Below are 15,324 nucleotides of genomic sequence, written 5' to 3'. Positions count from 1 at the left end.
TTTTCTTTTCCCCTCACTGATTTCCAACATGATAATATGTTGTAAAGGCCATTACTGGGGGATTTGTCTTATCGGTCTCCAGTGTGGCTGCCTGTATTATTTTCCACATTTACTACAATCAGTGTTTATACTATTGAAAATTCTCTTCTTCTGGCAGCTACTAAAATATAATTTTCTAGTAAACAGACAGTAGAGGAGAAAAAGAATACGTGAGGGGAGTGGGGGAAGATTCAGAATGACATTTTCCCATTGTAGTAAATATTTAAAAGCAACTCCAAATCATAATGCCACTAGAGACAAAAAAAAAAAAAACACACAAAACAAAAAAAACCCAAAACAAACCAAAACAAAACAAAAAAACACTAAGCTTCTAAGACTACATTTCAAAAGCAGGTAAATGTGTCAAAATTAATATTTTAAATTATAGTTGTAAATACATCCCAGCTGTTAAATTGTGATTAAATTTTTTGAAGCATAGTGAAAGGAGTTATTTCTGTTCTCCTGGCAGGCTTGTTTCTAAGATGTGTAACTGTAATTGATGTTTTCAGGAGTGTGAAAAGGAGATGGTTAATAATTACACTCTTATTTCCTACTTCTTTGGAAAAAAAAATACCAACCTCCACTTATTCTAGGTTATATATTTTTATATCCTATACATCCTAAATAGATGGTTCCATATTACATTTGGTAACTCTAGAGTAATCACGTGCATAGTACAAAATAACACCTAATTACTTCTAAGGGGATGGGGAGAAACATCTAAAACCCATGGAAAACATTTATTTTGGGACTAAAAACATAAGGTGATCACTTCCAAATCCACTTTTTTTGGTACTGGCAAAGTATAAGCAAACAAGGAAGCCCCTTCATTTAATTTTCTAATTAAAATATCATTAAAATATTTACTTTAGCATCTATATTCATTTATATAGCATCTGTATACATTTACACATTTATTGTAACCCAAGTTTCTTCCCAGAGGTTGTTACTTTCATCTAAAAAAAAAACAAGAAAAGAAAACAGCTTATTTTTAACTTTCCTTACTCAAAGAGGTACGAGGATCAATTCATTTTCTTTGAAAAAAGAAAGTTAAGTTTAAAATTTTAAATTCTATTCAAACTCTGCACAAGCATTTGCAAGCACACATACCACAGATAATTATTCAATCTGCGAACACAATTAGAGCCGTTCCTTCAGGTTCATGTGCTTATATCATATTCTGTATTACGCAGGCCCACTGAGCATTTTAAGTTATCATGTCATGTAATCTATTTAACACTGCAATCAATTCACAAATAATCCATTTAATCTGGCATTCTGTAGTAAATAACATGACATTCGTGTGACACTATTCCAAATGCGTCTGCTTTAACATAGAAAATTAGTTCCACTTAGTTGAGTATCAATGACCTATTCAATGTAGAATGTGCTAGTGCTGCAGTCAGCTTTCTCCTGTTCTTTATCATAAATTTATCTTCTCTTGAAAATATTTAAGCAAGAATATGAGAAATTAAAAAAAAAAGCCTTCAAAGGTACATCATGAATAGCTTCACATCACACAAACGCAGAGATTGTTAGACCTTAGCGGGATCTCAAGACATTTTCAAAAGTATTTAGCTCCTCTTCAGGCCTGTAGACAACCTGCTGTGAGCAGGTGGAGAGAAGAAATCATGCCACACAAAGAAACAGGCCAATACCAGTTAGTCGGCAGCTCTGCTCGCAAATGTTCAAACAACGCGACTACGCAAAACGAAAATCTTGTATGTAAAATGCTAACGAGAAACAACACATTAAATCCCAGACAAATTACACTGTAAGAAATGGAAGACTATTTGAGTTGTTCAAAGTAAAACTGAAGAGCCTCTTTGGAGGTTAAAAAGAATGCTTTATAGGAAGAGAGTATATTCACAGAAATTAAAAAAAAAAAAGTTCTATTTGATCAGCATGTTCCACACTACGAGATGCTACGGTGTATGGAGAAAATACAGTGAGTTCAACATGTGCAGAACACTGCGTATCTTTTGTTTCAATACTTAATTGTATGCTGCAGGCAGGATATCATTCCGCTTATTAAAAACAGTCCTAAATTTTGCTAAACTTCTAAGTTAAAAGGTGAAAAGTTTGTCAACTAGAGAAGAAATTCGTCTTCTGTTTAAAAAATGAAGTTAGTTCATCTCCTCTTAATTTTAAATGATAAAAACCAAAACTGCGGTGGACACACAGGGGAGTGCGTAAAAACCAGTACATTTTGTCTTCTATGAGCACTCTCATTTAGGAAAAGTTTTGTGAGCCATCTAACCCGTAACTGCTAGCCACACTTGGCTACTGGGGCCCTGGAATGTGACCAGTGCAAGTGAGAAACTACATTTTCCATTTTAATTAATATTAAGTAATTTAAATACAGAAGCTGTGGAACCTATTTTTCTTTACACACAACATTCTGGTAGGGCCACATTTCACATTCATCATTCTGTTGCTTAAGATATTATTGGTATATTAGCATACATATTTCAGGCATAGGTGCTGTTTCTGATATCACATTAATAATTTTCTTTAGATTATTTCATGTTGAAACGCTAACATTTTGGATATATGGAGTTAAACAAAATGGATTAGTGAAATGAATCTCACTTGTTTTTACTTTCTTGATGTGGCTACTAAGAAATTTAAAATTGCATATATGGCTTAACAGATTTTATTGGACAATGCTGCTTCACTCTATAATTTTTTAAATCAGTAATTTGGAATTACTAGAGATTTGGAATTACTCTCATACTAATGAGACTTTATCTTCCCATAGTCAAAATGAGAAATGACTGTAGGTCCTCAGATTATACCATTAAGATCTACTTTATAAACATTATTACTGACGGACTCTACATCTACAATGGGGAACTAGTAGGAAAACACTGGTACATACCCAACATAAGAAAAAAGAGAATTACAAAATGCTATCATTTTATTTCCCTTGAACGATGTTCTTTGAGGAAAACTTGGCTTACTTATTAGATGAAGAAATAGATTAAAAACCTATAAAAATTCTAGAGGACCTATAAGTATCTCCAAGAGTTTTTTAATGCTTATATCCTTGATTCTTCAGCATAAATTACTTCATTTCAAAATACAGGACCTCCTCTTCCTCCTTTTGGATACGTGCATCACTAGCTATATACTTAAAGCTATTAGTAATGATTAGAACTTCTGTCCAAAAATAGGATTTTCTAAACATCAGAAGAGAAAAAGCAGCCGCGTGGGTAACTGAAGTAAGAGCTTGTGCAGCAGACTTTACTGAACAATGGGTCATTAGTGATGCTGGGTAAGATACAGCTCAAGCAATGTGCCAATGTTTGCATTCCCCTCATAGAGACAGGGGAAATCAGGAACAGTCTGAGGTGAACCTTTACTATACCTATAGATACCTATCAACAGGTGGTACCGTTCGCCTTAAACAGCTTAGGAAAATAGGAAAGATGTTTGCTTGATTGGAAAGAAACTCACTTCGTAAGCATGATACTTTTATGGGCAGACCCTTGGGAGCCCTCGTTTGTCTTTGAACTCACAAATACTATGTGATTCCATATCCGTGGGGATCAAGCTGCCATGTTATCTAATAGAGTACAGATTCTGCAAATGTTGGAAAGTAAAGAACTAAAGAGAATTGATAAAACAGCTAAGAAGGCTATCCTATGAACATAGCTTAATTTAATAAAGTCTTAGAAGAAATAAAATCTAAATCTTAAAAGTATAGATAAGACAGATTTATTTCTGAAATTATAAAATGCAAGATAACTATCCATGCATTCATCCACTCATCCTTTCCTCCAGCTAATGAGCCATTCTTCACATGTGCCAGGAATTCAGTATGGCAGTAGGAATTGAAGGTCAAATCAAAACTGAAAATTCTGATCAATTAAAGGAAGTTAGTAACCTATGAAATTCATTTTCCAAATGAGAGTACATGCCAAAATACAATTTTTTAAAGGAATTAATAGATAATATCAAGTTCCTGAGGCTTACCAAGGAAAGCCAGGAAAGTCAAAAGATAATGTGATATGATTAGATTTGATTGGATGAATAGGGAGCTAACTCTTAAAGCAAAGGTATGCCTCCTCCCCAACTACTTTATCATTTAATCAGATGAAGTTGTTAACTGCTACTTTTCACATAGTCACAGGGATTCAATAATAAAACTAAACAGAGGGGCACCTGGGTGGCTCAGTCAGTTAAGCATGTGACTTCAGCTTAGGTCATGATCTCATGGTTTGTGGGTTCAAGCCCCACATTGGGCTCTGTGCTAACAGCACGGAGCCTGCCTTGGATTCTCTCCCCCACACTCTCTCTCTCAAAAATAAATAAAATAAAATTAAAATAAAATAGGTGGTAAGTACTCACATATTCTTGAATAAGACTGGCTACACCAAGTAGACTGGTGTACTAGACTGGCTACACCAAGTAGAACATGCTAGGAAACCACAAAACCAACAATTGCCCATCTCCCACCTCAACAGTATATGAAAGAAATTTAAAAATTGTTTGAAGTTAAATTCTTTTTTTTTTAATTTTTTTTTTAACGTTTATTTTATTTTTGAGACAGAGAGAGACAGAGCATGAACGGGGGAGGGGCAGAGAGAGAGGGAGACACAGAATCGGAAGCAGGCTCCAGGCTCTGAGCCATCAGCCCAGAGCCCGACGCAGGGCTCGAACTCACGGACCGTGAGATCGTGACCTGAGCTGAAGTCGGACGCTTAACCGACTGAGCCACCCAGGCGCCCCTGAAGTTAAATTCTTAAGCTAAGAACTCAAGGTTGAACATTTTAAGCTATGTGAAAGGGATTTTATGAGAATCCCTTGGTATTCCATGTATCTCCTGGATTTTGAGGGGTATCTAGGTAAGATCAGCAATTGTTTTAGTGACAAAACAGGAAGAGAAGAGTATGGTGAGGCATCGATTTGTAACTATTTCTTGTGGTCTAGATGTGGATTGCACAGGAAAGACTAAGGCTGAGTCGTTATGAGAGAACCTGCTCAACAGAAAAATCTAGAGGGATAGGAATCAGGAGGCTAAAGACAGCTGGAAAAGACAGAGCAGACTTTAAGGGTTCTACAGGTGAGAAATTCTCCCAAATCCACAAAAGTGTCCTTGAGGACACCAGTCAAGTGTCCAACTTTGGATGTTTGACATGCCTCCAAAGTAACGAGTGCCAGGTTACATTAGCCTAGGTCAACCTAGTTCTTCCTGCCATGTTCCTCTCTTCTTTACCCCAGACTGAAACTTTGGACAGACCTCAGATGGCAAACAAGAAGTGAGAGAGGATATAAAGCAAGAGGGAAGAAAGCAACACTCTCATTTTCCCTATAAAATTTCTGTCTGAGGTGGAAATGAGTTCAGGAGGAGAGGTTTTAACAGTTTTGACATTGCAATGAACTAGACTTTTATTTATTTTTTTAAATGTTTATTTTTTTGAGAGAGAGAATGAGCAGGGGAGGGACAAAGAAAGAGGGGGCAGAGGATCTGAAGCAGGCTCTGTACTGACAGTAGAGAGCCCGACACAGGGCTCAAACTCACAAACCACAAGATCACGACCTGAGCTGAAGTCAGATACTAAACCAAATGAGCCACCCAGGTGCCCCTGAACTAGACTTTTAAACACCTCCTCTCCCAAACAGAATACTGCTTGCCTATTCCCTGGTAGCAACTATACAACTGAGAACTGTATGTGATTTTATGCAGGGGAGGAAAAAGTAGGCTGAGAAAGTGAGTTTAAAAGAAGAGTTGTAAAAAAGTTCCTTTTATTGGGGGTGCCTGAGTGGCTCAGTAGGTTAAGCCTCAAACTCTTGATTTCAGCTCAGGTCATGATATCACGGTTTGTGAATTTGAGCCCCACATTGGGTTTTGTGCTGACAGTACAGAGCCTACTTGGGATTCTCACTCTCCCTCTTTCTCTGCCCCTCCCCTGCTTGTTCTCTCTCCCTCTCAAAAAATAAACCAAAAAAAAAAAAAAAAGTTCCTTCTATTTGCCCTGACAAAGTTTCATTTGTGCAGCAAAGCAGTTATGCGGTAAAACAGATAAAAAGAAAGACAAATATTAGGAAGTACTCAGAATGTTTTCTCAATAACTATCTAAATAAATTTTGTTCTACAATGAGGTACTACCACTTCACACCCATTAGGGTAAGCTTATAATAAAAAGAACAATAAAACCACCAGAAAGGAACAAGTGCTGGTGAAAAGGTGCAGAAATTGGAATCCTTGTGCATTACTGTAGAAATGTAAAATGGTGCAGCTGCTGTAGAAAACAGCACAGTGGTTCTTTAAAAAGGTTAAACACATGGGGCGCCTGGGTGGCGCAGTCGGTTAAGCGTCCGACTTCAGCCAGGTCACGATCTCGCGGTCCATGAGTTCAAGCCCCGCGTCGGGCTCTGGGCTGATGGCTCAGAGCCTGGAGCCTGTTTCAGATTCTGTGTCTCCCTCTCTCTCTGCCCCTCCCCCGTTCATGCTCTGTCTCTCTCTGTCCCAAAAATAAATAAACGTTGAAAAAAAAAATTAAAAAAAAAAATAAAAAGGTTAAACACAGAATTACTACATGAGCCACTAACAGAGGACCGGGATTCACAAAATATGAACTTTTATGAATCATTAAGTAAAAGATAAATGCTCCAATAAAAAGAAAAAATGGGCAAAAGCCATGAACGGGCAGTTTGCAGAAAGGAAAACAGGACTGACAATAAATATATTTTTAAAATGCTCATTGTCATTACCAACCTATTATACATTAAAACCACAAAAAGATAACTTAAGTAGTCTGGATATCAAGGGCCACCTAGGATGTGAAGCAAAATTGTTAAAGGAACAGATTCCTGGGTTCAACTCTTGGCTCCTCCATTTATTAGCAGAATGCCTTAGGTGAGCAATTTAGTTTCTATAGGCCTCAAGTTTCCCTAACCTCAAAATGCAGGGTAATACTAGTACACTAGATTGGTGTGAGGATTAAATACTTTGATACAGATGAGGTATTATAGGAGAGTCAGTGCCTAACATAGTAAATATACAATAAGGTTTTATTATTATTCATGTTATTGATAGCAGCAGCACTGTTGGTAGATATATATATTGGTACAGCCATACAGGAAAAACCATTTAGCATTACTGTGTAGGATTAAGAATGCATGGTCCTTACAAGCCAACTGTTCTATTGGCTGGCATACTTCTTGGAGAAACGATTTCAAGAGGAAACATAGAAATGTTCAGAGAAGCAGTGTTTGTTCTAAAAACAAAATAAGTAACACAAATATCTACTTAGGGGAGAAAGAATAAATTGTGGTATATTAATAGGACTTACATAGCATGGAAATAGATAAAACTACATACATCCAGATGATCAATCTCACAAACCTAATACCGGAGGAGAAAGCAACTCACAGAAGCACAGAGAAATATGGTGCTACACAATATACTGTTTACAGTTGTACGTATATATAACATCCTTAAAGAAAAGGAAGGGAGAGATACATTTAAAAACTGGGATTGTGGTTATCTCTTGGGGCAGGAGGAAGGATTTTAAGGGGGAATGCAGAGGAAAGTCAGTAATATTGGTAATTTTTTTTCCTTTTTTAATCTAGATGGTAAGTAATGTTTTTGTTGTGTTTTTCTTTAGGTTTTATATAGATCAATACATATTTGTGTATATAAAATATTTAATAAAAAAAAGTTTAAATGCAGGCACAAAAATCTAGGGGGGGAAAACCTCCAGCCATTATTACTGTAAAATCACTTGAAAATCACCTGTGATAATATCCATCCTAGTTCTTCTTTGAAACTCATAGCCACATTTTCATAGCTATCTATTTGAAGGTATTGAGCTGAAGTCTTGAGGAACTCAGCCCAAGAAGTCAGCACAGAGAAAAGGGAGTTGGGCACAAATCCTGAAGGTCTGCCCAGCCTTAAGGCAGGTGGAGGACAAATCCACAAAGAACACTGTGAAGCCATCATTCATTCTCCTGTCATTTCAAATCCCTTCCCCACACAATGCTCTGAACAGCTAACATTCTGAGACAAGATGATTTCCCTCCTCTGTTTCTGAAATGCATCCTAACTTCTCTCTTTGTGTCCAGTCTCATTCTCCTCCCATCCTGTCTCCACAATGCAACTTGAACCAAGCTCTTCCTAAACTCCCAATCCTCTCCACAGCATCACTTCGTTTGTGAACAGTCGTCCACGAGTCCCACCGGCCAAGGGTGAAGCAGTGGCCTCATTATGTAATTAGCAAGGCTTCTAATGACCTGGTTCCTACTCACTTCACTTTTGCTCCTCACACCCAGCTTATTCTCTGATTGCAAGGGTTTAAAGCAATGGTTCTCAGACTGCTTTCCCCAGACTAGCAGCATCAGCATTACCTGGGAACTTACTAGAAATGCACACTTAGCCCAGGCCTACTAAATGGGAGTAAACTCTGGGGTGGGTCCAACCATCTGAGTTTTAACAAGCCTTCCAGGTGATTCTGAAGCACACCCAAGTTTGAACATATTGGCTTAAAGCATGAAGGAAAGGTACATTATTATCTGAAGAACTCTGATGGAGACCATCGAAAAGTACTATATAGCACAGTGGTTAGAAGGTTAGAAGCTCACACTCTGGGGTCCCAGCGCCAGGGTTCAAATTTCTGCTTAGCGTCTTCCTAGCTTTGTAACCACAGAGAAGTTGCTTAGCTTGCCTCAGTAAAGTGTAATGCTTAACAGCACAGGTCCTACAGCAAGCCTGCCTGGCTCTACCTCCTATCAGCCTCGTGACCTTGAGGTCACTTACTTTTCTCTGAGCCTCAGCTGCCTCATATACAAAAGTATAAATAATAGTACCCACTTCATACAGTTGCTGTGAAGATGATATGAATACATGAAATGCATTCAGAACTGTGCCTGATACACAGTAAGTACTGTGTATTACTTACCCTCATTATGTTATTAATTTCATGGGAACCACATTATAGAGATAAAGAGAGTCAACAGTGAATGTTAATGTCCATAAAGAGTGAATAAAATCCATCTATTCTGGAAAGGAAAACTTTCCTCAGCATTTTTTAGGTCAATGAGTTTGTTTGGTTTTTATCCAGTCTACCATTTACCTCTCTGAATGAATTTATTTCCTTCTGATGAAATGGTACTTAACTAGATGCAACACCCTTCTCCAGAGTCAGGGGGGTCTGCGTGAGCGGTCATTTATTTCACATTAATTTTTTTTAATTTATATTTATTTTTGAGAGAGAGAAAGAGACAGAGCATGAGCAGGGGAGGGGCAGAGAGAGAGGGAGACACAGAATCGGAAGCAGGCTCCAGGCTCTCAGCTGTCAGCACAGAGCCCAACGCGGGGCTCGAACTCACTAACAGTGAGATCATGACCTGAGCTGAAGTCAGATGTTTAACCAACTGAGCCACCCAGAAGCCCCTAATTTTTTTTTTTTGTTTAAGCAAAGAACTTACAAGAATGACAAGGATTTACTGAACAGTATCCCTATGATAGGGAAAATATTTCTGGGAATTATTCTAAATACATATCCAGTATTAATTTAGCTAGAAACTCTACATATAAAAGTGCCATCAAGCTACCTATCTGCACAGTCATTGAGAAGGAAGCTGAAAATATGATACACTAATTTGGGTAGTAGGAATTTGTATCTCTCTACTGGCAGGTCATATTATGTTACCTGACCAGAAAATGCTGCCTGGCCACAGCACATTCAGGGCAGAGCACATTCTATTAAACATAAACAAATATCATAAAACCATGTTTTTTGAAAACACAATGAATGGATCTAGGTAGTGTGAAATTATGCAGTGATATTTTTTCCAAGGGTCTCAAAGTATTTCACCTCATAATGAGAATATGAAAGAAAATATGAGAGAATAAATATACTGGGGGAAGCCAGAAAACCAAACCCAAAATATATGACTCGGTCCTGAGCATTCAATGTTTCTTAGAACCATAAAGATCATCTACCAATTAAGCCTGGCTTATAAATTAGCTTAGTCATTAAACATTTACCAGGAAGTTTCTAGACTACCTCTGTCTCTAATAGAGATATATGTGAATCTGGTATAGAGAAGTCTTGATCTGTGATTCTGTTGACTTCTCTAGGTTTTAAAAATCAGTTTCCTGTGTAAAATCAAGTTAAGGGAACACAAAAATATTTTTGTAAAAAACAACAACAAAAAGAATGCGCGTTTAATACTGTGGGGTGGGGGTGGGGTCTGGATTTTTATCTGCAGGTAATCATCACATGTAACGTGGAGTTCTTTGTTTTGTTTTCCCTGGAACCCTCCCCCTCAACTAGGAGGTGAGCTGCAGGAACTCTGGCAGCACCTCCCTTCGTAGCTTCTACTTCAATACGGAAGCCACCGATAGCAAAGAATATTCAGTCAACTCTGGATTTCAAGTCATTTCCTCAATGTAAGAGATTGTATTTTGCAGGGAAAAGAAAGGTTAACATGTTAAGATCACTGAATTTTTAAAAGGCATCTAGGTGTTCTGGCAAGTCCATCTGAACAGCTCACATTTCTGCTGATCGAACAGTACACAATCTCAGTCACACAGAAAAGGAAGGTAACAAAGTCATATTTTATAACTAAAAACCCACAATGGCAACAAAAATGCTATCTTCCCATGTTTTTAGAAAAACACGCAGGATGCTCTATGTACAACAGTAATAATACACTGACACTGCTGGATTGCCTGAAAAAAAAGAAAACATCCATTCCTCAGAATAAGACTTGCTTCAAGATCCCCTCAAGAACGAAACAATGTTTTCAACTATGGAATGTATGAGACAGGATAAAATGCAGCCTCTCCCAGCCACTTCTGTCAGTGTTAACCACCCAGGTGCTGGTAAGGATTTTGGACTTGACGGACCCCTCAAAGTAAATCATCAGAACATTTACCTGCACTGTCCTCAGAGTGCCATCAACGCTGACAGACAATAAGGGTGAAGCCAGGTTCCACGTGCTGGTCACATTTAGTTTCGACCCATCAACTTCCACCTGTTGTGACACCAAATAAGACTGTTACCATGAAGAAAGACAGAAAACTGATCTCAAGTTCACTGTCGCATACAAAGCAGCAGCCACTTTAAACAGATGGCTCCCAACAGCCTGTCATGTTTACTGCTCCCGCCATGAGAGACAGGGTCCAACAGGAGTCTTCTTAGCTGTCTCTGGGGAGAGGTGAAGGACCTGGGCACAGCTGCCTCTGGGTACTGAGGTTTCCAGTGATTTCCAGTAAGTAACAAACAGCCTTCTCACTCTAAACCTATCTGGACATGCTACATTTACTGCAATTAGACAAGTAATGCATATAAATTCCAGTGACATTTTGCAACCCACACATCAGGGCTTGCATATAATATCCTCTCCAAGGACCAAGAAAGAACTTTTTCTGTGTTAATTTTAATGAAGGACTGTGCATTGTGATTTTAATTAAACAGAAGCTTTAATTAGGCAAAATTCTTTGGTGTTGAATATTAAAAGTCCATTTGAACTTTGCAAAAGTTGTCATATTTTTGTCAATCTTAAATGACTAATTTCACCAAGTCATCACTTATGAAGATGCAAAAAAAAAAAAAAAAACAAAAAAACCCATATCTTTTAAAACAGATACTTTTAAGAGAAAAATTCTAATTTCCAAATAAATAATATAAAAGTGAGAGAAAACAAGCAAAGCTAAAATAAAAAGTACTGTTAGTTTCTTTCTTTCTTTCACTCACTGATTCCCTAAATCTTATATGGGAGAGCTAAGAGAAATAACAGTATTACGTCCACAGTAAACCACATAAGGAAGGGATATTTAAGTTTCAAAATAAAACTGTAGCAAAGTCAAGACACAAGATCCCTAACAATTCCCTCTCTCTCTCTCAATTCTCTTAAAAGATACTTATTATAATAAAAGACACACAGATATTATTTAGAAGAATAACTGTATCCATATACATCTATACAGACTTGCTGTTTATCTATTTCCACAATAGTGTGGTCATACAGTCTAGAAGCAAAGACATGCTATTGGCTACATAATGAAATGTCAGCTGGACATACATTATGCACTTGCTTGTTTCTGGGTTCAGGGGCCTTCGGGTCCACACAGCACATTTCAGTAACTGGGAAGAAGGAACGACGGCTTGGGTCTCACCTGACATTACTATTTGACTAAGTTAGAGCTGCTTACCACACTGGAGTATTTAACCTGTCTGAACTTTAGTTGCCAAACTATAATACGGTAAAACTCTATCTGAAAGGGTGCTGTAATATTTTTTTTAATTTTTTATTTATTTTATTTTTAATTTTTTTTTTTTAATTTTTTTTCAACGTTTTTATTTTTTATTTTTGGGACAGAGAGAGACAGAGCATAAACGGGGGAGGGGCAGAGAGAGAGGGAGACACAGAATCGGAAACAGGCTCCAGGCTCCGAGCCTGAGGTGGGGCTCGAACTCACGGACCGGACCGCGAGATCGTGACCTGGCTGAAGTCGGACGTTTAACCGACTGCGCCACCCAGGCGCCCCTTTTTAAATTTTTTAATGTTTATTTAGTTTTGAGAGAGAGAGACAGAGTGCAAGCAGGAGAGAGAGAGAGACAGAGAGACAGAGAGACAGAGAGACAGAGAATCTGAAGCAGGGTCCAGGATCTGAGCTGTCAGGTTGCTGTAATATTTAAAAAATTAACATAAAACAGTCTCTACCGATATTCCTACTATAGTAGGTCCTAAACATTTTTTCCCTTTTCCTGTTTCTAATGGTTCCACTTTCCTTAAATGGGTTTTAAAAATAAGGTCAGATATCATGCTATCTCATAAATTATGTACTATTAAAAAGTAGGTGATAAAGATCTGTGAAGCAGAAAGACTATAGTTTTGAGAAGAGCAACATTTTAAAATTATCTATTTAGATAATTAGCCATTAACTGCCTGGGTGGCTCAGTCGGTTAAGCGTCTGACTTTGACCTAGGTCATGATCTCGTCATTCCCAAGTTCGAGTCCTGCATCCAGCTCTGCGCTGACAGCTCAGAGACTGGAGCCTGTTTCAGATTCTGGGTCTCCCTCTCTCTCTCTCTGCCCCTCCCCTACTCTCATTCTCTTTCTCAAAAATAAATAAAACATTAAAAAAAAATAAAATAATCTATTTAGCACTTCTTCCTGAATTAAATATCTCCTTATGTAATGGAAGAGTTCCAAAAGAAGCTCCCAAAAGATAGTTTTACAAATATTAAGTGCTAAAAATACCTTTTAAAACTGAGAAAAACATTTGCTTTGACATGATTCCTAAATTTAAAAGGTTAAAAAAGGTCAGAGTTCAATTATAAAAGTTTTATTTGTTAAAATGGAAAGTTAGAGGCTGTAAGGAAAGATTTTTTTAATGACAGGCATTTACAATTTGTATTTGATACTAATTTTAAGTCAATAGGGGTGACAGAATGAAACTGTAATTGTCATCTTTAGGGGTTCTCAGAGAAAATAACCTAACATACTCAAATCATGCAGAAGAGGAACCACTTGGGGCGCCTGGGTGGCGCAGTCGGTTAAGCGTCCGACTTCAGCCAGGTCACGATCTCGCGGTCCGTGAGTTCGAGCCCCGCGTCGGGCTCTGGGCTGATGGCTCAGAGCCTGGAGCCTGTTTCCGATTCTGTGTCTCCCTCTCTCTCTGCCCCTCCCCCGTTCATGCTCTGTCTCTCTCTGTCCCAAAAATAAATAAACGTTGAAAAAAAAAAAAATTTAAAAAAAAAAAAAAAAAAAAAAAAAAAGAAGAGGAACCACTTTACCACAGCCTAAAGTAAACTATTTTATGACTGGTTAAACAAAATGCGACATATCCATATAACAGAATATCATTTGATAATAAAAAGGAATGAAATGCTGATACATGCTACTACATGGATGAATCTTGAAAACATGCTAACTGAAAAGCCAGTCACAAAGGATCACAAATTATATAGTTCCATTTATAGTGAAATGTCCAGAAAAGTCCATACCAACAGAAAATAAATTAGTGGTTGCCTTGAGCGAGGGGTGTGGGGATGGATGGAAGGGTTGAGGGGTAACAGCAGTGGGGCATTGGCTTTCTTATTTGACATGATGAACATGTTCTAAAATTGACTGTAGTGATGTTACACAGCTCTGCGAATATACTACAAGCCACTTAACTGTACAATTTAAATGACTAAAGTGAAGTATATCTCAAAAAAGCTGTGGAAAAATAGGTAACAAATGAAAACAGAAGGGAGAGATTTTACTTTTTCAAAAGTCAGAAGCAATATTCTGTGAGAAATTAAAGAATTAGACCTAAAAAAAAAAAAAATATATATATATATATATATATATATACACACACACACACCATGTTCATGAATTAGAAAAGTTTCAGTATTATCAAGATAGAAGTTCTCTCCCAAACTCATATATATATATTCAATGTAATTCCAATCAATATCCCAGCAGGCTTTTTTTGTTTTGGTAGCTGATTCCAAAATACACAGAGAGAAAAGCAAAGGATATAAAATAGTAAAGATAATTTTGAAAAGTAACAAATTTGGAGAACTCATGCCATTTGACTTCAAGACTTCCCATTAACCTACAGTAAACAAGCTCTGGTGTAAGAATAGAATGAAATGAGAGTTCAGAGACCCATACATAAATGATTAATTGATTAAAAAAAAAAGTGCCAAAACATTAAATGGGGAAAGCATAATTTGTGCATAAATAGTCCTAAAACAATAAACATCCACATTCAAAAAAATAAATCCTGACCTCGATAACACAGCATTAAAAAAAAAAAAATCAACTCAAAACAATGAAAACTAAAGGTAAAACCTAAAACTACAAAACTTCTAGATAACAAAGAGAGAAAATCTTTATAACCTTGGTCCAGGCAAAGATTTCTTAGGACACAAAAAATACAAATCTTGCAAGAAAAAATAGATGAATTAGACTTCATCCAAAATTATAAATTTCTGTTTGAAAGACACTTAAGAAAAGAAAAGCTGAGCCACAAGTTGGGAGAAAATATTTGCAAAAAATATATCTGATAAAGCACTTGAATTCAAAATCTACAAAGAATTCTTTTTTTTTTTTCATGTTTACTTAGTTTTGAGAGAGAGAGACAGAGACAGAGACAGCAGAGACAGAGGATCCCAAGTGGGTTCTGCACTGACAGCAGAGTGCCTGATGTGAGGCTCAAATTCATGAATTGTGAGATCATGACCTAAGCCAAAGTCATAGGCTTAACCAACCAAGCCACCCAGGCACCCCAAGAATTCTCTTTTCAACTCAATAAGAAAACCAACCGAATTT

The 15,324-nt window shown here is 37.3% G+C and overlaps 1 protein-coding gene across 6 annotated transcripts in view; it reads right to left on the bottom strand.

Moving 5' to 3' along the window:
* Window positions 1-15,324, bottom strand: part of PCCA (propionyl-CoA carboxylase subunit alpha) — a 417,069-nt gene that overhangs the window by 84,007 nt on the left and 317,738 nt on the right. For all 6 annotated transcript variants that reach the window (XM_043582425.1, XM_043582407.1, XM_043582436.1 and 3 more), the window contains one exon: window positions 10,930-11,028. In XM_043582425.1, the coding sequence (XP_043438360.1) occupies window positions 10,930-11,028 (99 nt within the window). The remainder of the gene's footprint in view (window positions 1-10,929; window positions 11,029-15,324) is intronic.

This window comes from Prionailurus bengalensis, chromosome A1 (genome assembly GCF_016509475.1).
Source record: "Prionailurus bengalensis isolate Pbe53 chromosome A1, Fcat_Pben_1.1_paternal_pri, whole genome shotgun sequence".
Classification (NCBI taxonomy): domain Eukaryota; kingdom Metazoa; phylum Chordata; class Mammalia; order Carnivora; family Felidae; genus Prionailurus; species Prionailurus bengalensis.
The sequence above is the reverse complement of the archived record's forward strand: the minus strand, read 5'-3'. Positions and strand labels throughout refer to the sequence as shown.